Source organism: Coenobita brevimanus, chromosome 107 (genome assembly GCF_032717465.1).
Source record: "Coenobita brevimanus isolate Jiangsu-jjx chromosome 107, ASM3271746v2, whole genome shotgun sequence".
Lineage (NCBI taxonomy): Eukaryota > Metazoa > Arthropoda > Malacostraca > Decapoda > Coenobitidae > Coenobita > Coenobita brevimanus.
Window position 1 is genome coordinate 29,408,189 of NC_137060.1, and position 26,729 is coordinate 29,434,917.

Genomic DNA, 26,729 nt, shown 5'->3' on the forward strand with positions numbered 1-26,729 from the left:
GCTGTGAAGTGGCCGAAAACTGGGATAGCAGCTTGGGTTGATGAGGTGTATGCAGAGATGATTAAGTGTAGTGGAGAGAGCAGAATGAAGTGCTAGAACTGATCCCTGTGGCATGCCAGCATTAATTGAGTGGAAATTGGATTATACATCATCTGCTTTTACTCTTATTTTTCTGTCACTTAGATATGAGGAAAGCAGAGAAACAAAAGACGTTGGTCCATAGCAAGGGAGTTTGGACAGCAGGGAATGGTGCCACACTCTTTGGTAAATGTGCAGGTTGATAAGTTTGGAACACAAATTCATTTGTGGATATGGCCAGTCTCTCTTGTTGACTTTCTGATTAAAGAAGTCTTTCAGAATTTATGCTAGTTTAATCAGACATCAGCAGTGACAGTAATTTAGATTAGTTTATACATCAGGAGTTGTGGGTATAGTGATCTTAAAATTCTTTGTATCAGTGCCACATTTTGCCCGACCGTTAAATTGGTTGTCAGTTTGAGATTGTATGAAATGATTATTCAGATGGAATTGTATTGACATGATTGCATTGGATGGTGACCTATTGTGTGGTTGTTACTGGTGCAGTGCTTATTATAAGCCAGGTTTTCTTCAGGCTGGTTTATGTTTGCTGATCAAATTGTTGTGGGTGTTGGTACTCCCCTCATGCAGCATTGTTATTTTAATATCATATACTGGTACAGTAGTTTTCACTAAAAATCAGGGTCAGGAATTAAAAAGTAGATGTGTATGTGTGTCTGTAATCATATACTGGTACAGTAGTTTTCACCAACAATCAGGATCAGGAATTAAAAAGTAGATGTGTATGTGTGTGTGTAAGTGTATGGTATATTATCATACATTTAGATTTAACAGTACAGTTATCCATTAACCCACATACTAACTTCCTTATACCTGCGTACTCCCTCTTCCATCTCCTCCCCTTTACCCCCACCTCTCAGATATCCCGCTACGTAAATTCACGAGCTGATTGGGGTCTTCTGTCGGTGAGGCTGTGGGGCTAAAGTGCATGATTGCTGTTTGTAATGTGTTACTTAGTTTTATTGTCACCTGATTCCTCATGTGCTTTACTCTTTTAGTCATTTATTGTTGGCACCTAATGTAATGCAACAGTGTTTGCATTCTTCAGACAAGGATAGTGGTTAGTCAGAGAGCTATTTTAACACACGCCAGAATATGAAGAGAAGTGCTTTAGCTCCTCTTGCTCTATGGAAATTAAACTAGCACCAGTGGCTGACACAGGGGCAAAGGTCAGACACAACCTGAACTACATGGACACAAATATCTTGCTGTATGAAGGCCAGTCATTCTTTTGTGTTGGCTGTTACGTATTTTTCCCACTCCACACTATATGAGGAAGCACTAGAATGAGTTCCTCAGGTCAGCGCCCCATCACCTTCTAGCATGGTTACTGTCTTGTGAACTTACTTCTACTTCCCCCTGTTCTCCAACTTAAAGGTCCTAATCCCCATTGAAGGGACATGTGTCTTCTGTTGTACTTGGGAGCTTATTGAAGCTTGTTGGAACAGCTGATACTAAATCTATGGTGCACACTTAAGACAGCAGAAAGTAAACTCTCACCTTGGCACTCCATAGCCCATATCCCGTGAGAGAATTAAAGCTGCCGGCTTTTGGCAGGATGTGAACACCTTCATGCAGAGGTATCAGTGCCCCTCCCTAACTTCAGCCAACATTATTTCAATCTTGACTGTACCAGTAGTGTTTACTGGGAAGAAAAGCTCATAAACCATTCTTGGATTTATTGCCTCCTGCCACCCATGCCAGTCTGCATGGTGACCAAGGTAGGTAAAGAAAAATTTAAGGCAGACAGAGAGGGGATACCAATTGCTATTTCTTGAAATTAACGAAGGTGTATGCTTTGAATGTGTAAAGTTGAACTGGTCATAGCTAAGATTATTGATCTATTACTGCTTATTACGTATGAACTTGAGAGTATAAGAAAAATGATCCTCTAGCAAGGGAGATCCCCTCCTAATTGCCACAGAATTGTAGGGGCAGTTTCACATGTAATTACCAGACATAATATACTGTAGTCATGGAACCACTCTTCTTGATTTAAAATTACAGTGGTGTAAGGGTGGTCCTGAGAATGACCACAGTAGTTATGTGTGGCAGTTAGTGGCAGAGTTGATATATTTCCTTAAGTACCTCTGCAACTTCCTATCAGAAGAAAATTTACCGTTCGGCTTTGCAAAAATATCGTGTTTGTCATTTATATTTATTTATTTTTTTGTGCATTTCTTTAATGTCTTGTTACTGAAGTTGTGTTTGTGCACAGTGTTGATAAGTTATGTACTGGTATTTTCTTTGTTCCATGAGGGTTGATGCAAGTAGAACCCCATAGTATTTCTGCTTTGCAGTTTCAGTAACTCATTTCATTTTTGAGTCACTACTTATACCATAATATGATAATTACTAAGATGTTCTTTTGTATGTTGCATTATTGTTGTATTGTGTTAGTTAATGCTCGTTTCATTTATGAGTTTGCCTTGTTTGTGTTTTTTGTAGTGTTGTATTGTCATTGTTTAATAGGCACTGTATAGATGAAATAACCTTGATCTCCCCCCCCCCCTCCAGCCCCTCACAGGGTGTGAGAACCTGGGAGTGGCTTTGGTTGCCTGAGCAAGTACCACATCTAACACAACACACACACCAACACTGTTTTTTCTACACTGAGAAATGACTCTCTGGCGGTCATTTCTCGAAGACTTCTAGCCGGTGACATCGAGAGCAATCCAGGACCCATCAACAAATACATATGTCCAATGTAGAGAGGTGTTTGGTATGTAGGAGGACTACTGGGCCTTGAGAGCTGGCCGTGAAGCCTATGCCCACAGTCGGGGGGGGGGGGGGGGGGGTTGCTCAAAGCACATAATTTCGAGTCAACAGACAAAGGGTTCATTTCAGTGAACTTCCTGCAAGAATTGCACCCATTTCACCTGCACAACACTTGCATCCAGAGAATATTACACAAACACCTGGACCTGCACCTTATACTCCTTCCTCCCACCCTTTAACCCTCCACCAGCCCCTCTCTTACTTCCTTCACGCCTCCTCAGCCAAACCCACTGATTCTTCTCACACCATCCAATCCCCCAATCCCTTTCATTCCACCCCAATCTAATCCACCCCAACTCTTGTCTCAGTCACAACCTTCTTGTACCCCTTCTCCTCCACCCCCACCTCCCTCACCCCCCCCCCAGTGCTGCAGCACCCAACAGACATTGTACACACAACATTAACATTCTTCAAATACACATAGATGGCATAAACACCAAAAAACAAGAACTCACACAATTCATCAAAAAACAAAACATACACATTGCCATCTTACAAGAAACAAAACTATGCAGAACACAAAAAACACCTACTTTTCATAACTTCACCACCATCAGACAAGACCGGGCCAACGGCAGTGGCGGTGAACTCATCACCCTAGTACACCAATATACCAATTTTTCAGATAGAGGTGTACACACAAAATCACTTCTTCCCCCACATGACACCACAACAGAAACACAATCAATTAAAATATGCACTGGCAACAAATCGCACATAACAGTCGCCAATACATACATTCCCCCCAAATCATCCCCCACAGTACCGCACAAGTATTCTCCTCAAATACACCACATCTCTTAACATACCAATCATCATCCTAGGTGGTGATTTCAACGCCAAGGCATCAACCTGGCATGTCAACAACCCTGACACAGACAGAGGGCTGGTACTACAAGCTCAAACAGATAATCTTTTCATCCTCAACAATCTCTGTCAGCATTATCCACATCCCACATCAAGCCCTCTTGCTTCCATCATCCTCAGACATCACCTTTTGCTCCCCAAACCTTACTCCCACAACATTGTGGAGAGTGGTCAAAATCTTTGGCTCTGACCACCTCCCGATCATCATCACTACCAAAGCAGAATCACCCTAGCTGGCCACAGACACTAATAAGAGAGCCAACTGGGAGGCCTTCACAACTGAAACACAACAACACTTTGAAACATTAAAAGATTACACCCATCGCAAACATCAACACTGCTACGCACACTTTCAGTACAATTATTCAAAGTGCAGACAAAAGACACATCCCTAGAGGCAACAGAAAGAGACACAATCCCAACTTCACACCAGAAATTCAAGGCCTCATCAGTCAATGTGACACACCACAACACTACCCAACACCACATTCACAAGACACTGTACAACAAATACAAGCACTCAACACTCAGATGAACAATAATGTGTCAGAGCAGTAAACACTAAATAGGAATAATTATCTCCAAACACCTGATCACCAAGCAAACACCAACAAACTTTACAAAACACTAAACAGCATCTGACTCTCCAACAGCAACACTACACAGTCACATGCTGCCATCTCAACAACAGACATTATACCCTCAAACAAACAAAAAGCAAACACTCTCATCAATCACTTTTCACATGTCAGTCATCTAAACCCCCATCACGATGACCGATGTGTCATCCGACGCAAGAGACAGTTCCCCACAGATCCAGATTTCACATCCTTCACTTACAGCCAGATGAAGCACATCATAGCAACCTTTAGCACTCATCTGCCTGTGGACCAGAGAACATAAGCAACATACGCCTTAAACATCTTGGACCACATGGCTTACAAGCATTCACCAACATATCAAACAACAGCTATTCACACAACATAATACCCAACATCTGGAAGCATGGTACTACCATCACTATCCCCAAACCCAACTAAGACCCCACACTGCCTTCCTCACACCACCTCATCATGCTCCTCTGCATCCCCTCCAAAGTCACTGAACAACTAATATTACAATTGGTAATACCTCACATCCCTCTAGCTCCATCACAACTTGGTTTTAGGCTGCTACACTCCAGAAACACTCTTCTTACAGACCTTACACAAGGAGTTTTTGATGGCATCAATTCAAATAGGCCACCACACAGAACACTTCTAGTCACATCAGACATTACCAAAGCTTTTGATGTCATCCTTTCCATAACCTCACAAAATATTCAACACAGACATGCACAATAACACAAAAAGATGGCTGGCAAACTACTTAGCAGGCAGATGCGCACATGTAACATTTCCCGGTCAGTCATCGAACATCAGAAACATCACAAAAGGCATCCCTCAAGGATCTGTATTGTCCCTTACACTCTTTAACCTATACATGTATGACACACCCACACCCCACACACCACAGATACACATGGCTTCCTATGCAGATGACATAACACTTACATGTACACACCAAAATGCAAACACAGCCGCACACATCCTCCAATCTTTCCTCAATACACTACGCAAATGGTTCACCACAGATGGACTCACAATAGCCCTAGCCTAATCTACGTGACCCTTCTCACAAACTCAGTGGAACATAGTCACATTCCGCACCTCACCATTAACAAAACCCCCCTACCACCCTCTCCCCCCACACACAGAATCCGTGGTGTACCATACAATACATCACTGTCATTTAAACATCACAAACATTAAAAAATAAATTATTAGCAAGACTCTACGCCCTAAGGTCACTTGCCCAGACAACATTCGGACACAACAAAAAAATCACCATCACCACAGTGTACAAACAATATATACGTTCAGTGATGGATTGTGGAAGCCCTGCCTGGGCTTCTAACCTCACTGAAACACAACACCCTACAGACCATACAGAACAAGACCCTAAAAATAATCACAGGCTGCACAGCTACTGCACCTACAGAGCACCTACAACCAAGAAACCAAAGTCCTCAAAGTCAAAGATCATCTAGACATGAGAGGCACACAAATTCTTGACGCAGCCTCCACAAACCCACACCATCCACTACATTACATGGTAGCATCAAGGAACATAAAAACAACACCCAGCACACAATATCATACACAGATACTGTCATCTTCTCCCCCCCCTCGCCTGCCTCAAATCAGCTTTCAAAAACATACCCAAGCTCATATCACTCACTGCTCCATTCAGTCACTCAAAGACAACACACAGCAGCATGCATGGCCATCTGATATCCATCCATCCATCATCCAGTCCTACATTGCCCCATGAGGAGTGTAGGAGCCCAGGGTTAGGTAAGTTGGTCCTGACATTTAAGATGAGAGTGACCAGCCTCACTCATCCCTGAGTGGCATTACGTGAGCAGTAAACCCCAACCACCCCTTGGATATAAACTTTCACTGGCTCAATCCGATTGGAGCACCTTAATTTCCCACTAAACCATCAGGTGCCATAATTTGGTTATATGGTTACCATCCAGCATAGTAAATGGTTTCCTGGTGGACAGGAAACCATTTGGCTTGTCACTCAGTGTAAAGTCACCCATAGGCAAAAGGAAGAGGAAAGAATGAAGGAGAAAAAGACAGAAGAGGAAGGAATCCGCCCTTCTGAATCCTACCTCCTTCATGATGACAGGGTCCACCTGGTCAGGCTGAGATGTGGGAATCATCTAGCCCCTTTGAGTTATCAGAAGAGGCTGGATGACTCAGTTGTTGATGCCTGTCCAGGATGCAACACAGCACCCCATACTATTAAGGACATTATGGAAGACTGCATTGCACACAATTGCCTGTGCCAACAACACAACATACACTCCATGAGAGCTCTTTGGGAAAGCCCAGTCTCAGCTGTGGCCTTCCTTAGGGACTCAGGGCTGTGCGGCTGGACTGCCTAAGGAACAACTGCTACTACTACTATTACCCAGACCTCCTAGTTATTTGGAAACCTTCACACTGGATGTTGTTGTTGTTGTACCTCAGTCTGTCTGCTCTAGCAGACCCATCAGCTGCAAGCATGCAACCGTCCTTGTAGGGCTGTCCTGTGCAGTGAACCAATGTTTCCATGGGGCTGACAGTGCCTTGTCACAGTGAGGCATGGAGATCAGTATGAAGGTTGGGTTCCTGGGTGTATACCATATTTGTGTCTCCACTGATTTAACAAGGGCATCATAGTAGGCCCCACATCATCCCATTACACTATTTGGCTTTATGGTTACCACCTGATGGTTCTTTTTTGCTCATCTGTCAGCAGATGTGGCACAATTATTGCAGCAACACAATGCATCTTTAGTTTTTCGGTTAAACTCTTGTGGCACGAACCTTTACAGATTTATTTCTTCAAAAGCTTCACATTCAGTCAGATGATTTTCACGGACCACATCACACACTATCTCAATGCGATTGTCTTCTCTTGACATGGAAGGACATCCAGATTTGGGATTGTCTTTGGCGGATATTCTTGTTTTGAACCGCTGGAACCACTTTTGACACTGCGTATGGCTCAAACAATCTTCCTCTTAAGCCTGGTGTAAGATTTAAAGTCTCCTTAAATTTTGAAGCAGAATTTCATGCAAACACGTTGCTCTTCAAGATCCTTCATTGTTCAACTAACAACAAATCGCCAAGTTCACTAAATACACATTCACTCAATGCCTCGTGTAGTACATGGCCCTATTACCTCAAGTCCGTACATCTGGCTAGGCATAAACCAATCTTAGCCATGCATGGCAGTTACTAAACAAATCATATTTAGTCATAGCACGTGCTATAAGCCAATCACAGCACTTCCTTCCCAGGCCAAGCATGAAGGTTGTTAGTGTTTGCTGGTGACCAGTTTGATGTATGTTTGGGGATAAGGGGGGCAACTTTTCCAAGATGACAGACCCATAAGTAATTTTCCCCATAAAATTAGTTATTTCTAAATCACAGGAATTCTCAAATCACGGCTTGTTCCCAGTCGCATAAGACTGCGATGTAGGAGATTCCACTGAGTATATTATATATATATATACAGTGGGCTCGCATAGTGCATGAGAGATTGGGCGGTGCACGAGCTCGCGCAATGGGAATTCGCGTACTAGGAATACATAATCTTATGGGAATAATTACATATGGGCGGTACCCCCTCATACCTGGACATTTTTTGGCCCTTAGAGACATAATAAAGGTCATATGTTTCAGACATTGTACTAAAGCTATAGCTACAATAACAAAAATATGAGTAGTCACCTTAACAACAGTAGACAACAGGCCTGATGACCTTAAATAACAGGGGTTCCGAGGCGCGGCAACACTTACAGCACCGCACTCCCCACCACACCAACACTTCCCTCCACAGACTCCTCTTGATCACCTTCCCCAGGAGCATCCAAGTCACTCACTTCGGCCATAAACCCTTCAAAGTCCAATGCTGACACTTCTGACATTGCATCCTCTTCATCCTCAACAGGATCAGGAGCAGACGATGTCGATGGTTCCGCTATTTCACCAACTTGAGTCTGCTGTGTGTAGCCTGTTATGAGCGTCTGTCTTCTCCTGTTTATTTCTTCCCTGTGCCTGTCTGTGTAGAAATGGAAGAGTTTGTCGATACCAACCAGAAGTTCCTCCGTTCTTAGGTTGCTCACTTCCTGTGCCTTCACCTCTTCCTTAAGCTTATCCACGGCAGCAAGGATCTTGCTAATGTTTGACATACATAGCTCAGTCCTGCCTTCCATCACGCTAGGCTGCTCAACTTGACTCTGTCTGGCATCGGGCTCTGCATCAGCCTCGTCTATCTGTTGCAACACTTCCTCGGGAGGCTGTTCCTCAGTAGCAGTGTGCACTTCTTGTGTGTCCACCAATGTAACGTCCTCGAAACCAGGTACAGCTTGTGCTGCTGTCAATGTTGCTGCCTCAGCATCGGCCAGTGGTTGAATGGCCGTCTCCTGGGTGATGCACAGGTGAGGCACGAGCATTCGCCACGCATGGTTCACTGTTGCAGGTGTAATCTGGTGCCAGGCTTGAAGGAGAAATTCAACTGTGTCCTTTACCGTAAAGTTACGCCAAAATGCCTCAACAGTCATGGCATCTGTGGTAGGTCGGGATAGAGGTGCTGGTGGAGATGGAATGGGAGCAGATGCCTCATCAAGGTCTTCGTCGTGATCTTGTAGGGCATGAAGCTCCTCTTGTGTGTCGGTCTTCCTGCGTAGGTAGTCGTACACTTCCTTATGGTAGAAATGCTTCACTGTGGCGATTAGTTCCTGATCGAGTGGCTGCATTAGTGACGTTGTGCAGGGCGGCAGAAACACAACACGGCAATCCTTGTGAAGCTCTTCCAGGTATGGAGGGTGACTTGGTGCGTTATCAAGCACAAGGAGCATCTTAAATGGAAAGCTCAGTTCCCGACACTTGGCTCTCGCATCAGGGACACATCGCCTCGTTAACCGGTCTGCCATAATGTTCCCGGTCATCCAGCCATTTATGGACTTGTACCAATACACGCCACTTGCATCCATGTTCGTGAGGTTTTTGTAGCACCTTGGATGTGAAGCTGTGTGTACAACAACTGGCCTCATCTTGTGGCTCCCAGACAGGCTTACAGCGAACATTACCGTCATCTTACACTTCTGGAGCTTGCGACCAGGGGCTTGTTTCCGTCTTTTAGCAATGTAAGTTGATTTTGGCATGGCCTTGTAATATAAGGACGTTTCATCGATGTTGTAGATCTGGTCCTTGGTGTACTGTCCCTCTTCAGTAATCGTTTTAAATATTGCAGGATAGTCTCTCGCGGCCAGCTCATCGGCAGAGGCACATTCACCAGACAATTTCACGTAACGGAGTTCCTTGCGCTTGAGAAAATGGTCCAGCCATCCAACCGATGCCCTGAATGGTTTTTCCACTTTTAACCTTCGAGATGCAGCCTTGTAAAAGAGCTGGGCTTGGTTCCGAATAAATCTTCCATTGAGTGGAACACCTTCCTTTTCTTTCTGGATTATGAAGGTGGCAAGATAGCACTCCATTATTATCATAGCACAATTTCCCACCCGCGAACGGCCGTCTAGGTCAGAGGCACCATGTGTCTTCACTACAGCCTTTATGGCTTCGCGGTTCTTCCTCACAGTTCTCACTGTAGATTCAGCCAGTCCCAGGGTTCTCCCGATAGCCGTGTTTCCTTGACCCTCCTCCTTCATCTTAATTATCTTTAACTTGGTGGCGTGCGTCAGAAGTTTCTTAACTCTTGGGGTTGGAGCCATGGTGCGGCAAAGTACAGGCAGCGCAGCACAAAAAAACACCACATGTACACGACAGGTTAGCTGTAGAAAGCGGATCTGCACAGTGCACGAGACGGGACTGTTATGGCGCGCCCGCTCCCTTGTACCGCAAGCTGCGCAGTAGAATGCCCGGGATTTTCTGCGCATCAACATGACGACACGTGATGCACTTTGTGAGGGATGGTCGCGCACTAGTAGAAAATGGCATTTTTGAGCCACTCCTTGCCTCTGCCTCGCGTTGTGTGTGGTAAACTCGCCCATTAAAGGGTTTTTGGTTATGATTTTTGGTCACTCGTGCGCAAGGCGAATTGCGCACTGCGGTGATGCGCACTGTGTGAGCCCACTGTATATATATATATATCCATCCATCTGTCATCCAGTCCTACGTTGCCCCATGAGGAGTGTAGAAGCCCGGGGCTAGGCAGTTGGTCCTGACATGTAAGATGAGAGTGACTAGCCTCACTCATCCCTGAGTGTTTTTTTTTTTTTTTTTTTTTTTTTTTTCATGCGAGGAAGAAGGAACCAAAGGCCATGAGCCCGCAGTTACAGTTCCCTCCAAGAGAAAAACAAATACAATAGAGAGCCAAATTCAAGATCCGATCATTTTGAGATGCCTGGACACACTGCGTTTGAAAGACTGGAGATCATAGGCAGCAGGAAATACAGACAGAGGGAGACAGTTCCAGAGCTGACCTGTTGCATAAATGAAAGACTGGGAGTAACAGTTAACTCTTGCATTAGAGAGTTGGACAGAAAAGGGATGAGAGTTTGCTGCCAGACGGGTGCTATGCGCCCGTCGTAGAGGTGGAGGAATGCAAGCAGACAGTTCAGAGGAGCAGTGACCATTAAAGTAGCGATAGAAAAGAGATAAAGATGCAACAGTGCGGCGAAGAGACAGAGGTTGAAGGGAGTCAGTAAGAGGAGGAGAGTTAATGAGACGAAAAGCCTTTGACTCCACCCTATTGAGAAGAGCTGTATGTGGGGAGCCTCCCCACACATTAGAGTTGTACACCACACAGGAGCGGATAAAACCCCTGTATAGAGTCAGCAATTGTGCAGGGGTAAAGAAAAAGCGTAGTCGGCTTAGCACACCCAATCTCTTGGAAGCAGATTTTACAAGAGATGTAATATGATCTTTCCAAGATAAGTCCCGAGTAAATGAAACCCCAAGCATGTTCAAGGATGATGCAGGATTAAACTGAATATTATTAAACATTAGTGGGTGTACCTGTGAAAGATTTTGTTGGGTTGATAGGTGTAAGAACTGAGTCTTAGATGGATTAAAAACAACCATATTATTTTTACCCCAGTCAGAGATACGAGCCAAGTCAGACATTAGGTGTGCCATAGCCTCATCCCTTGTTTGTTGAAGTAACTGTTGAGATGGGCGTTGCGGGAACCGAATGGAAAGGTGAAGGGTGGAGTCATCAGCGTATGAGTGGATAGGGTTAGATGTACAGCTTAGAAGATCATTGATGAATAAAAGGAAGAGAGTAGGTGATAGGACAGAGCCCTGAGGAACACCACTGTTGATAGATCTAGGAGAAGAACGATGGCTGTCTACAACAGTGGCTATAGAACGACCAGTGGCATTACATGAGCAATAAACCCCAACCACCCCTTGGATATAAACCTTCACCGGCTCAATCCGACTGGAGCACAATAATTACCCACTAAACCACCAGGTGCCAAAATTTGGTTATAGGGTTACCACCCAGCATAGTAAATGGTTTCCTGGTGTACAGGAAACCATTTGGCTTGTCACTCAGTGTAGAGTCACCCACAGGCAAAAGGAAAAGGAAAGAATGAAGGAAAGAAAGACAGAAGAGGGAGTGTAAAGTCACCCGTAGGCAGAAGGACTAAGAAAGAATGAAGGATAGAAAGACAGAAGAGGATGGAAAGAAAGAAGGATGGAAGAGAGGAAAGGGCAGACACCCGAGAGCAGCAATACATATATATATATATATATATATATATTTGGAGCCTCCGTGGTACAGTGGTAAAGTGTGCGTTTTCGTACACTGAAGAATGAGGGTTCGTGCCCCACCATGGTAATAAACTGGGAGCGTTCTTCAGACCACACACTGCATTGGCGGACATAAGGGGTGCTGTGGCTGAACCAGTGTCGCATACTATAAAGTATGCTAGTACCCAGTCGGCTTGTGCTGGCCAATTACACTTGGTTCACAGACTGCACACACATCCAAAGCCACTCCAACATTACAATTTCACTTACAAGCACTTCTCACCCTACATACAATCTCTACTAGACAGCCTAAGCCACTTGGTAGAGATACATTGGCTGTATCAGCCCCACTTCGGTAGGGATAGGCTGGTCCTGCAGTGGACACTCAAACGGCTCATGAGATGAGAGAGGAGATATATATATATATTCACTCTCATCTTAAATGTCGGTACCAACTGCCTAGCCCTGGGCTACGCTCCTCATGGGACGATGTAGGATTGGATATATATATATATATATATAAAACCATCCAGCATCCAATCCTACATTGCCCCATGAGGAGCATAGGAGCCCGGGGCTAGGCAGCTGGTCTTGACATTTAAGATGAGAGTGACCAGCCTCACTCATCCCTGAGTGGTATTACATGAGCAATCAACCCCAACCATCCCTTGGATATAAACCTTCACCGGCTCAATCCGACTGGAGCGCAATAATTACTCACTAAACCACCAGGTGCCAAAATTTGGTTATATGGTTACCACCCAGCATAGTAAATGGTTTCCGGGTGTACAAGAAACCATTTGGCTTGTCACTCAGTGTTGAGTCACCCACAGGCAGAAGGAAAAGGAAAGAATGAAGGAAAGAAAGACAGAAGAGGGAGTGTAAAGTCACCCGTAGGCAGAAGGACAAGGAAAGAAGGAAGGAAAGAAAGATAGAAGAGGATGGAAGGAAAGAAGGATGGAAGAGAGATATCTATCTACAGTATCTATCTATCTATCTATATATATACATGCAAACACACACACACTTTGAAACTGATTTTTTAGGTCAAACATACAGATCATATACACAGGCAAATTTTGAGATCCTGCATTTTTGTATTCCCATTAACCATCATGGCAGTTTGCACAGAAGCATGTCAGTGTACTGTAGTTGTGTGGAGACATGCATTTCCTTTGGAGTGTTTGCAATCTCATTTCATTAGTTACTTCCAATCAGTTGTAGCTTTAATTGCAGTATAATATACAATACATCTCTAACAATACACATTCATTTATCAATGTAAACATAGTACGGTACCTTTCTCATTATGAATTATTTATATTTGGATCAAAGTAAACCTTAGTATTACAAGACTAGCTTTCACTGAGTTTTTAAAACATCATGTTTCACCTGACGTACATCAAATGGCAGTTCTATATTCCCAGAATCATTTCCGTTACTGTATATGAAACTTATAACAACTTATAACTGTATCCTTAAAATGTAACAGCACCATACAGCGCATTTGGGATCACAGTTGGAAACATTCTTAGTATTGGTTTGCCTTCACATTGATTGCCAGCGCAGTAAGAATGATCATGAAGCAGTGTCAGTGGTACTGCACTAGTTTTATGCTTTACTTATAGGCTTGAGGAATGAGCATGAGTAGTTCACATAAATAGTGGGTACAGTATTCAGCATGTATAGTCAATTAGTATTATTTTTACTGCCCCTCTATTAAATGAATATGGAATACTTAGTCATACACAGTGACATCTTCCATCCTTGTACTGGTATTACTCATGGATATAATTTTAATATTGAATAAGTAAGAAATATGTATTCACATATATGGAAAATTACCATTGCACTTAAGTAGTACAGTAACCATTTCATTATGGACAGGAAGGAGGGGAAGAGGCTGAGGATTATGATCTTCCTGACGGTGAGGATATAGCAAAGGAGGGAGAGGAAGAGAAGAAGGAGGAGGAGGAAGAAGAGGAACCAAAATACGATGAAGAGACACAGAGACTCGTTGATGGTAAAGAATGTTATCATTTGGAATTATGATACAGTAAACCCTCTCTAATTTGAACCCGAATAATTCAGAAATCAGTTAATTCTGATCTTTTTTTTTTACCACCAGACAAATAATTTTAATTTGGATAGAAATTCGAATTTAGCGAGACAAGTCCGAAAAGGGTTCCAGTGATAAGTGGACATAAACAGGTTTGGTAGTGATAAGTGTAGTCCATCCATCCATCCATCATCCAATCCTACGTTGCCCCATGAGGAGCGTAGGAGCCCTGGGCTAGGCAGTTGGTGCTGACATTTAAGATGAGAGTGACCAACCTCACTCATCCCAGAATGGCATTACATGAGCAATAAACCCCAACCACCCCTTGGATATAAACCTTCACTGGCTCAATCCGAGATAAGTGTAGTAATAAATAATGGATATAAACCTTCACTGGCTCAATCCGATTGGAGCAATAAATATAATTTCTAAGAACTGTACAGTAACTTCGGTGCAGTTAAGTGTACTGTACTCTACTACTATGTTGCAAGACTTCATTATCAAAGTTTTACACTATTTATTGTATTGTGCACTCTTTGAGTATAAAGTAATAAAATACAGTACTGTTCAATATTTTTGTGAAAAAGCCATGTTTCAGTGAGCATGGGTGTCATTTGGGGATAGGGGCAAGCATGAGCTCCAATAATTCGGATTTTTGGATAATTCGACATAGGGTTCACCCCAATTAATCTGAATTATAGAGGGTTTACTGTAGTATTAACCTCTGCAATATGGTGTCTTTTATTTCATTACTGTATATTCTTGCTGTCTTCAGGCTATCTTATTCAACTCTAGAAGTTTTCCTAACTGGAGGAGTACTTATACAGCTCTAAAAGCCTTTTTACCTGGAAGGGATGGATACACTCCTCATTAACCTCTTCTCAGTACTTTTGGAGTGCTCTCCTATTACAGTAGTCCCTCCTACTTTGTGGGGGTTACATCAGAGAGATTGCTGCAAATAGGGAAATTCAGCGAGTGCTTGTCATGCCTCCCAAAGGCTCTCTGCAGTAGCATTAAATTTACATGGTTCCCAAATAACCCTCTGCATTGCCTCCAGAACATCATCTGATTTAAGAACCTCCATGTTGATAATTTACTTAACTTGGGTCACTACATCTCAAGCGGATTAGCCTCTTGATAGTTACACCTATTGTCATTTTATTTTTGCTGCCCCCAGACAGTTGTATTCACCTTGGAAAAGATCTCTTGTACTGGACAAGTAAACATATTCACCATGGAAAAGATCTCTTGTACTGGACAGGTAAACATTTTCACCTTGGAAAGGCTCTCTCGTACTGGACAGGCTAACTAATTCTGTTTGAAAAGTCTCTCTTAAGCTGAATGAAGCTGTCTAAGTAGCAAGACTGTAGTGGAAAAATGTTATTGAATGAAGGATTTAATATAGAAGTGGCTGTTACTATTTTTAAGTTAACACCCTTGACTTTCCCACAGCTGCCAATGAGGCCCGGGAACAGTTTGATGAGGCTGACCGTCGTGTGCGGGACTTGACACGAGAGCTGCGGTCCCTGGAGGAAGCCCAAGGGAAGGACTATGGTCCACAGGAAGAGTACAGAGCTATGGAGGGCAAGTGCTATGAATTCATAGATCGAGAATATGTTTACCGCCTTTGTCCATTTGATAAGGTAAGAGATTTGCAAAACTGTGTCCATTAAAGGTGTCAGGGTGGCCTACAGCTAGATGTAAATTCTGTTTTATGTTAATTTCAAATTTGTACACTGGAAATGGAACGGAATAATCAGTAGGGTGGACTGGACAGGATACTGAAAAGGGGGACCAATTGTCTAGTATTTTTATATTGATCCAGTCTTCCTTATCATAGTACTGTCTATATGCTGTCTTACACATGACTGGTATAAGGTGGCATTGTTACTTCCCACCCATGGCTGCTTCACGGTATGATGTTATTGAACCTGTTGTTTTATATATGTATATATATATATGTATTCCTCCTCATCCAACCTGCATTTAAGTACTTGGGTAGTGTGATGAGTAAGGATGGAAGTTAAGAGGGTGAAGTGCTTGAAAGGATACAACAAGGAAGAAAGGATGCTGGTTCCTTGAAAGAAGTGATAAGAAACAGGGAAGTGAGCATAAAAGTGAAAAAGTTACTACATGACAGTATTGTGATACCAACTCTAACGTATGGAAGTGAAGCTTGGACCGTGTCGGAGCGACAGAAGTCAAGAGTGAGAGCAGTGAAAATGAGTTGAGAGGAGCATGTGGAGTCACAAGGAGAGACAGACTGACAAATGAGGAAGTGAAGGAGTGTTGTGGTGTGGATGTGGATGTGATAGGAAGTGTTAGGAGAAACACATTGAGGTGGTTTGGCCATGTGCAGAGGATGGAGAGTGAGAGACTGATGAGGAGAGTGTATGTGAGTGAGGTGGAAGGGGGGAGAGGGAGGGGGAGGCCAAGGATGAGATGGAGGGATGGAGTGGAGAGAGATATGAGAGAGAGGGGTGTGAGCTGGGAGCAAGGCAGTGAAATGGTGGGGGACAGGGCAACATGGAGTCGATTTGTTAGTGGCCACCCCTTACGGGATTAAGGCATCTGGCAATAGATAGATAAATAGATAGTTTACAAAGTCATGTGTGAGTTCAAAGTATGTCTCAGAAGTCTGAGGTGTCTTTCCTGTGGGAATGTTTGTTTAAAGGAGGGTTGAGGGTGTGTGACATTCATGTCTGTCTAAATTAATCTGGCAGAAACTGCTTAGGACAGCACAGTAAGATTTACAAACATCTGAGCTGTACTAAGCTCCATAATAGTTGACCTAGAGGAGATTGTGGGACTGTGTAAGTGCCTAGCCAATGTTTTTTAGCAAAGGTTCGTCTCATTTGCTGAACATGTTACACACCCTCCTCATCAGTCTCGCTCTCTCCATATAGCCAAACCACCTCAATGTGTTTCTCCTAACGCTTCCCATCACATCCACATCACGATGCTCCCTCACTTCCTTATTTGTCAGTCTGTCTCTCCATGTGCCTCCACATACTCCTCTCAAATAACTCATTTCCACTGCTCTCACTCTTTTCCATCCTTCCAACTAGGTCCAAGCTTCACCTCCATACGTTAGAGTTGGTATCACAATACTGTCATGTAGTAATTTTTCACTTCCATGCTCACTTTCCTGTTTCTTATCACTGCTTTCAAGGAACCAGCGGCCTTTCTTCCTTGTTGCACCCTTTCAAGTACTTCATTCTCTAAACTTCCATCCTTACTCTTCACATTACCCAAGTACTTAAACACACTCACATTTTCCATTTCCTCCTCATCCAACCTCACTGTACATTCACTCACTTCACTTCTCTCAAAGACCATAGCTTTACTCTTCGATACATTCACATTTAGATTCTGTTTCTTACATACTTTCCCAAACTCATCCACTAAGCCTTGCAGCTCCCCTTTGTCTTCACTTAACAACACAGTATCATCTGCAAACAACAGTACCGTACAGGGAGTTTCCAAACACTGCCCTCTCTCATTTGGGCCACTCCACCATCCACTGCCCTACCTTGTATCTCTTGTATAACCCCATCCATATACCCCATCCATTCAGTCACTTAAAGACAACACACAGCTGCTTGCACGGCCTCCTGACATCCACCCTTCTGAATCCTATCTCCCTCATGAGGACAGGGTCCACCTGGCCAGGCCGAGATGTGGGCACCATCCAGCCCTCTTAAGTTACCAGAAGAGGCTGGATGACTCCGTTGCTGATGCCTGTCCAGGATGCAACACAGCACCCCATACTATTAAGCACATTATGGAAGACTGCATTGCACACAATCACCTACGCCAACAACACAACATACACTCTTTGAGAGGTCTGTGGGAAAGCCTGGTCTCAACCATGGCCTTCCTAAGGGACTCAGGGGCTGTTCTGCCAGACTGCCTAGGGAACAACTACTACTGCTGCTACAGATTGAAAAACTCAGTGCCATGAAAACACTCGCATGCACTATCTCCAAACAACAGAACTGTGAATTATACTAGCTCAAGTAGGGGCATTGCTTTAATCACCACAAACATGGAAAAGCTTAAAAACACACAAAATGAAGCCTTAAAAATATTAACAGATTACCCTAAGACCATAGTACAGATCACCTACGTTTAGACACAAAAGACATTATCAGTCAATAATAATATGAGTATGAGAGGTGCACAATACATCATTTAAGCTCAAGATCCATCTTCTTTTAACTTCTATGCAGCACTCCCCCCCTCCACAAAGAAATGAAATAAACAGCTACCAACACAATAAAATGCTTAAGTAACATCTCTACCTCTGCTCAACATTGCACACAGCCACCCAGAAGCCTGAGCCAAATGGTGTCCTCCACAACTCACTGCCAGATATCTACCCCTCAGAAACTACCCCATCCTGAGAGGTACAAGTGCACCAAGCTAGACTGTAATGCATCCCCATTTACAGTACAACCCACAAGCAATCTTCTATGCCTTCACAGTAATTAAATTCCCCCCACACACACATCTTATGCACATCACTATTATGGCACAGGGATTCCCTCAGTGCAACCTCGACAGATCTCAGAGCGACCAGTTGAGGTGGCACATTCCTGTAGTCCACTAAGTACACATCTAGATGACCCTAGGGTTGCAGAACAACAGCATTTCAGGTTAACAAACGATTTGGATTTGATTCATGGGATGATGGTCTCCACCTATTCAGGTTGTTTGTTGCCTTTTTTAGGTGGCACCCTTTTTGTCTCCACTTCAAGGTTTGGTTGCCCTCATCCTTGAAAAAAAGGTGGGGGGGGGGATGAACTGACAGAAGAGAAAAATAACTTAATTTTTTTGTATTAGGCAACCAAATTTGGTTGAATGCTGTATCAGCACCTTCATTCACTAAATTGTTGGGTTTTAGAATAAGTTGTAGCTTTGAGAACTGAGCCCTGTTTTTTTTTTTTTTTTAATAAGAAGAGAAATATGCTTTGTACTCAAAGTGTAATGCCTCAATACTACCTACCCGGACCTTTGGTCTTGCCCTCCCTCCTTCATATAACTTTTACTTGAGTATTGGAAATAAAAGTATCCGTAAACATATAAGCAGTGCTAAGTTCTTGCTATGGGTGGCTCTGTTGAGCTTCACAGCATCTGATCCAGAAGAGGTTCATGGGATAATGTTAGTGCATAGTCAGTGTTTTTCACAGAAGACCATTTTTTGATGAGCAAACCAGGTATTCAAGGTCTTTTATAGGCCTATGATAGCATCAGGCTCTGTAACCTCTGAGCCAGCAAATACAGTACAGTATTAGTTTTAGTCTAAAATTTGTCTTTTTATTTTTCAATGCGAAAATCAGTTGTTACCTTAACAAACAAGCACCCGTGTTGGTTTCTTTCATTTCCAGTACCCTTCAACCCATGCTTTCTGTTTTCCAGGCAGTACAAAAGCCCAAATCAGGCCACGGTGAGACCCGGCTAGGCCAATGGGGGGAATGGACAGGCCCTGAGGACTCTCGCTATTCCCGCCAACTTTACTCTAATGGTCAGGCTTGCTGGAATGGACCAACCAGATCAGCTGATGTAAGTCACTGTATTTTATGTGTGCAATTGATGTGTTTTTATTCCATTAACTTTTTAATATGCTTTATTTTTATACAGTATACAAAATATCATTGGTTAGTACAATTGCACAGTAGTTGTTATAGTAGTAGAGTTGCAATTTAAGACTGGAAAGCAGTGATCCCACAGTAACATGAGCATGTAATTTCTCCCTGTGTTGTTCAGTAACAGTTTAATATCATTCAACTGCACAGTTGAAACAAAATGGGTGCATGTAGGTATCGGATTTCCAGATAGCTGCGTTTGTTTACATGTTGTGCTTAGGAGAAATACACTGAGGTGGTTTGGACATGTGGAGAGAATGGAGAATGAAAGACTGACTAAGAGGGTGTATATAGGTGAGGTGGAGGGAGGGAGAGGGAGGGGTAGACCGAGGATGAGGTGGAGGGATGGAGTTGAGAGGTATATGAGGGAGGGAGGGGTGAGTTGGGGGGAGGGGAGTCAAATGGTGGGTGACAGAGTGACTTGGAGGCGTTTTGTCTGCGGCCACCCTTTGCGGGATTAGGGCGTCAGGCTATAGATAGATAGATAGATAGCTTTTGTCAGTCATTGCTAGGGTTCTGTGGCCTACAAAAAAAGCATTTTTCCCAAGGAAAAAGTAAAAATATTGGACAGAGTAGTGTGTGGTGTGGGAGCATTAAAAAAAAAAAAAAATGGTGTTTATGATGTGGGTAGGCGCTTTGTTGGAAAGTGATAAAAACTAGAGGTTAATGATGAGGGAGCAGTAAAACTCAAGTGTTCATGTTTAGTGAAATGAGTGAAAAGAGTTTTGTGACTGATTGTGTTATGAGATAGTGAAGTTAGGGTTAGAAAATTTGGCTCATACAGTATGTGACGGGTTTACATGCTGAGGAAGTTTTTGCCTGGTTGGTATTAGGGACTTTCAAGGTTAGGTTTAGTGGTAGTTCAAGGTTGTTAACATTGTGGAGGGGCTTGGGGGGCAAAACCTTCCAGTTAGGTTAGGATGCACTGTCATGTCCAGTTGGCTAGACTGTATGTAAACATGTTGCTGTGGGTGTCTAATGCCTCGGGGAAAGATTTGAGGGATTTTCATACATCCAGAGGAGTAGAGTCACTGCTATCTTTGTGCAAATAGGTATACCAAGACGAGTTCCCCACACCACTGTGGTTGTACAGTATACAGTGAATGGAAGGTTATGACCTTCTATCAGTGGTGAAAGTGGAAAGATCATCAATCATTCCATTAGATGGTGCATCACTGATGCCCTACTACATTTTCAGTGATAGTATATTGTTATATATGTGTTTGTTATTTTTCAGCTAATATAGTACTTAACCAATATCTTGTGTATTTAATAAAAAAGTCCATTCATCAGCAGTTATTTTTGTAGCTGGCATGAAGCACCACACTAAAAAATATTCCCTACCCTGGCAGAGAACACAAACTTCACCACCAGTTATGTCTGTGTATCAGTTTAAAATGACATTTTTATTGTGATTAATTCTTAGCATCTGTTACATATAATGTAGGTACAGTATTATAATGTATCTCAACTACCAAGGGCAAAGTAGTACCAAAACTCCCCCTCATCCTATCGGCTGTGTCCTTCCTACTGTTAGCTATACTTTATGGCAGCACTAGCACCCTTCTACGTTGTCTACAGTCACAGTGAAGCTAGATCTCTATATGTTCTTTCTTTAGAGTACTTTCTAAGTTACAATTGGGACATAGATTTTATTAAGTTGTGGGAAGCACCTCAGCCTTACAGGACTTGAAACTATTTCTCTTAACCTATAATGGGTCTAGTGCACTTTTAGGAGTTTGTTCTGGTTACTATCAGTTTGAAAACACCATGTTATATAATTAAGAATGGTATAAGTACAGTACTCTACTGCTTAGTTTGTAATAACATTCATTAAAGAGCATACAAGTTAAAACAACAGGTGGAATCATGTTGTAGTAAATTTATTTTGTCATTCTATTAAGTGAAAGAGAATTTCATTCATATTTACTTCCGTTGTCAAAGTAGATTTTCGCGTGTGTTGGAAGGAAGTTAATGAGATGGAAAAAAAAGTTTGGTTTCATTTTATACAGTAACCATGTTCCAATTTTTCAGGTCCACATCTCATGCGGGACAGAAGCACGCATTACAGCTGTTACTGAACCAAACAGATGTGAATACGTTTTTCTCTTCACCACACCAGCAGCCTGCACAAGTCCAGATGATGGAGCTAGTGGGGAGGAAGATGGTAGCAGCACACATAAACACACGGAGTTGTAGGGTTGGCCAAGTCAGAGGACTCTACTCAACTTAGACATTTTTTGTACTGAAGTTAGTTTCTCTCTGAGCCATTCACATATCCAAACATTTCCAGATTGTTGTATAGCACAGTATGATACTCTGGGGATAAATACAAAAGGTTATATGATATGCTACTTAATGCTTTCCTTAGCTGAAGTTATTTTAAGTTTACTAAAATTCTTTATCTCTCAGTTTTCTTATTCAGTCTTCCATATCAGAGATGGTTTTTATTTGTTCATACATTTTTTTTTTTTTTTTTTTTTATGCCATGTACTTTTATATTAGATACAGGGTGATTAACCACTTTGAGGCCCCAGAATTATTTAAATATTTTCATTATTAACTCATCGCATTCGGCATATACTTCTGCTTACCCTTCTCCTAGCCGAGCAGTTAAGAGAAAATCACCTTTTTTTAAACCTTAATATCCCAGCTAATACTTAACCAAAAATAAAAAACTAAGTATCGTAATACTTATCAATCCTTCAACTTCAAGCTGATTGTCTCAGAGCGTCTGTGAAGTGCGTGTAGTCTGAAACAGTGAGTGGGGAGAGGGGGCAACTTTTGTTGTTTTTTTTCGCCCTTGTCCGTATGCGTGGCTGACGTGCAGTGCACAACTAAGGCTTATACTAGCCTTCTACTGCTACTACCACTACTAATGCTACCATTACTGTACTACTACTACTACTGCTGCTGATGCTACCACTACTACTACTACTACTACTACTGCTGCTATTACTGCTACTATTACTGCTGCTACTACTACTACTACTACTACTATTACTACTACCACCACTACTAATATGATGACGACGACAACAACATAAAACCTAAATAATAATATTATGAGCAAAATAGTTATCTATGTACTATCCATAATCCACTATATTTTCCACTATAACAGTACTTTTTTCCTATGATTTGTACTTTCTCATCATAACAAATATGTACACTTATGAAAACTTTTAATAAAAAATAAGGCACTGATTTCATAATTAAACAAACTTTCTGCTTCCATTATTTACATAAATATACACAGCATTGGTGCGGACGCTTGCCCTACCGTGCTTCCTCCTCCACCTTCTCCCTTTTGCCACTCCACTATATTTTCCACTACAACAGAAGTTTTCATTCCTGTGATTTGCACTTTTTCATCATAACAAATATGTACACACGCAAAAACTTTCAATAAAAAATAAGGCACCGAGTTCATCATGAAACAAATTTTCTGCTTCCATTATTCACATAAATATACAGAGCACTAATGCGAGGCTTGCCCTACCACGCTTCCTTCTCCCTCCCTCCTTCCCCTCCTCCCTTTCTCCACTTCCTGCCTCCTCTTCCATCTCATCCATGCCAATATCCCCTCTCCAGGATCATCAGTACCCTCTGAACCATTCCCATCATCAGAAATAGCAGATGAACGTACAGGGGGAAACGATGGGCACACAGTGGAGGACTCACGTGATCCACCTTCCTCATCCGACGCATAAATATCGACACATCATGGCGGTTGCTTTCCTCAGAGGAAGAGTCACTTTCTCCACTCACAATTGGTGATAATGTCACCTCGAGTTCTCTCCCTATGGCACTATCACTGAGGCCTATTCTTTTTTGGCTTTTGGACTTCATTGGCGTTGAAGTCAGCAGCTGCAGGCGCTCAGCTGAGGACCCGGACACAAGGAAAACTTTTTGCGTAGGTCTGTCCATTTTGGAGGTAAGCAGGTAACTGAAGCGTAACTTGCATGCATGCAGGAGAGTTGCCAGTGGCTGCATGTGGTGAAAATAACCCGCAGAATATTCAAACAATGCTGCAAAACACTAGATCATGTGTACATGCCTCCCGGATGTCCCCGGGCCATCACGTATACACGTCACCTGGACGCCACGGGTTAATGAACCAATTTAAGTTAAATTTGGTACTTATACTGTATTCTTCACTTCCACAGTTACTCCATGCTTAGAGAACAGTCTCCTTCAGCATTTAATCTTAAAATAAACCCAATGATCCAAACAAACTGATTTTCAGTGCAACTCAACCACTGCCATGGCTGCATTCTCCCTAAAAATGTTTTAACTAAACAATTGTGTCAAACTTCCCCCACATTAAGACGACCCCACAGCCAAAGGAAAAGGAAAGGGGGCTCTTGTGTTGAAACAAGATATTTTATCTCTAATTTCAAATGTTGGGGAGTCTGTCAGATGCAGTATTTGACTGACACAGACTGATGTATTTAAATACAGCAGTCCCCCATGTATCTGTCATAATATTGCCAAGGCCCTGTTGAATAATGCCGTACTACTTCCTCCCCCAACTCCTCTACAGAGGGTATAACCCTATAAAATCCTATACAGGTCTCTCTATCAATATGCAAAACCTGCCTCTGTAACAGTTTTCCAATGGCTATCTTTATATATTCATTGTATAATTCTTACACAGCCTCTCATATGTTAACATGATTTTAATGAGTTCCTTTGATACATATTCCACTCCAGACCCATCTCACCTGCACTGAATGTATATTCAGGTATAGATGCTAGGAATACTGTTATTAAAAGTGAGAGTGAGATATGAAGATAAATACTGTATGAGTAACACTGAAAGCAGACGACTAGCTACTTGTTACAAAACACAAAGGCTTGCTCCAACTACATGCAAATTTATGTATGCATTATATTATTTTCCACAGCAGGAGCTACAAACACTAAGAATATTATTTTATTTATTGAAAGTGCGCATGAGATACATAGATGAATATAAGAAGACCCAAGAGTAGATGACTGGCATATAAGTTATGTAACACAAAGGAGACAAGCTGGCACCAACTTTGTGCATATTTACGGAAACATTATTTTCCACAAAAGAAGCTACAGGCATGCACACAGCACAAGGGCAAGATATGAGTCCTTGTAACAAAGGCCACAAAATCCATGATGAGCTTAAAACACACTAACATAAGATGACCTATTCTTTGTAACTGAGGTGGAGTGGACAGCTGCTATTGTTTTGGTAGGCATCATCAGTGGTGCTGGGCAGTTTGAAAGATTTAGTTTCCGTGTTTGCTGTCATTTAATGCATTAAAAAAAAAAAAATGCATACATGCATACATACCTACATCATCTAATCCTGTTTTGCCCCATGTGGAGCATAGGAGCCTGGGGCTAGGCAAGTTGGTCCTGATATTTAAGATGACAGTGACCAGCCTCACTCGTTCCTGAGTGGCATTACGTGAGCAGTACACCCCAACCGCTCCTTGGATATAAACCTGCACAGGCTCAATCTGACTGCAGCACCTTAATTACCCACCAAACCACCAGGCATCCTAATTTGGTTATAAGGTTACCAGCCAGCACAGTAAATGGCTTCCTGGTGTACACAAAACCATCTGGCATGTCACTAAGTGTAGAGTCACCCATAGACAGAAGGAAGAGGGAAGAACAAAAGAAAGAAAGACAGAAGAGGAAGGAAGGAAAGGAAGGAAGGAAGAGAGGAAAGGACAGTCACTCTAGAGCAGCACTACATCAAGTGAGTGAATTTTTTTTACTCTGTTACATAATGATGTACGTCGGGTAACGCAGCATCGGATAAACGGGATTACTGTATAGAGTTTTATTTAAGTCCATTCTTTAATAATGGATATATTAGCATTATTGTGGGGCCTCAAAGTAATGAATCAGTCTGTCTTTAGTGTGTAATTCTTTACCTATCAGTTATCTTATTTAGTCTTCCATATCAGAGTTGGACTTCATTGTTCAGACATAAGATTTTGTTCTATTTTTTTTTTTTGCTAGATATCATGTATTTTCATATTTTTTTCTTTTTTCTTTTAAATTTTAGTACTGGCTTCTAAGACTGCCTTTTTACATGCATTAAGGTATTTTTATAAAATAAGTTATGTACAGTTAAAGTCTGTGTTCAAGTATTGCATTGCTCTCACACAAGGTTGCATCCCAAAAGCTCAAGTTATGTAATCAGTGCATTTTTCTATCCATTTATCAGAATACATATAATGAAATATTTTGAGTATCACTGGAATTTACAGTAGTACAGTATGACTGTCTCTTCAGGTACACATAGCCTGTGAGTTATATCCTCACCTAGATGATCCACTGTTTGTATTGTTATTGTGGTTACATTCAAATAGTAAGTGCTTTCATGATGAGCATTTTTTTTTTTCTTTCTTTTCTTCCTTTTACACTCTCATCTTAAATGACAGGACCAATTTGCCCAGCCCTGGGTTCCTACGCTTCTTACTGGGTGACAAGGACTGGATGATGAATGGATGGTTGGACAAGTCTTTAAAAATTGTATAAAACATTGTTTCTCTAGGAATATTTCCTACAGCATCGTTTTGCTGAAACTGTTTCATTGTATGAACAGCAACCTAAAGGCTTCAACGATGTCTATTTTGGCATAAGGTATTCAGATTATTCCTTCCCTAGCTGCCTAATTCTTCATTTTTTTTTTTTTCTTCCCCTCATTCAGATCCTGTTACCTGTTCTGATGATGTGTTTTATATATATATATATATATATATATATATATATATACACACACACACATACATACATACACACAGGCATACCCCGGTTTAATGATGTAATTGGTTAGGTAAAGCCCCATCATTAGGTGGGGTATCGTATATCAGAGTACTTTTAACATGTAAAGTAATGGGACCCATTAATCATTCTTGGGTTTCCCCCCAAACCAAGTCCAAAACCCACCCAAATGAGCAGCCAATC

The 26,729-nt window shown here is 42.2% G+C and overlaps 1 protein-coding gene across 3 annotated transcripts in view; it reads left to right on the forward strand.

The window, feature by feature from the left end:
• The window catches only part of GCS2beta (glucosidase 2 subunit beta), a 51,599-nt gene extending 26,699 nt beyond the window's left edge, over window positions 1–24,900 (forward strand). The window contains exons 7-12 of one of the 3 annotated variants that reach the window (XR_013900314.1): window positions 960–1,004; window positions 13,947–14,082; window positions 15,571–15,761; window positions 19,540–19,683; window positions 21,801–22,016; window positions 24,852–24,900. Coding sequence is in view for 2 of the 3 variants with exons in the window: in XM_080285597.1 (XP_080141723.1) it covers window positions 960–1,004; window positions 13,947–14,082; window positions 15,571–15,761; window positions 19,540–19,683; window positions 21,801–21,965 (681 nt within the window). In the remaining variant the exon portion in view is untranslated. Of the gene's footprint in view, window positions 1–959; window positions 1,005–13,946; window positions 14,083–15,570; window positions 15,762–19,539; window positions 19,684–21,800; window positions 22,114–24,851 lie in introns of those variants that run through there. The other 2 variants (XM_080285597.1, XM_080285598.1) reach the window with 2 other exon arrangements.
• The last annotated feature ends 1,829 nt before the right edge of the window (window positions 24,901–26,729 follow it).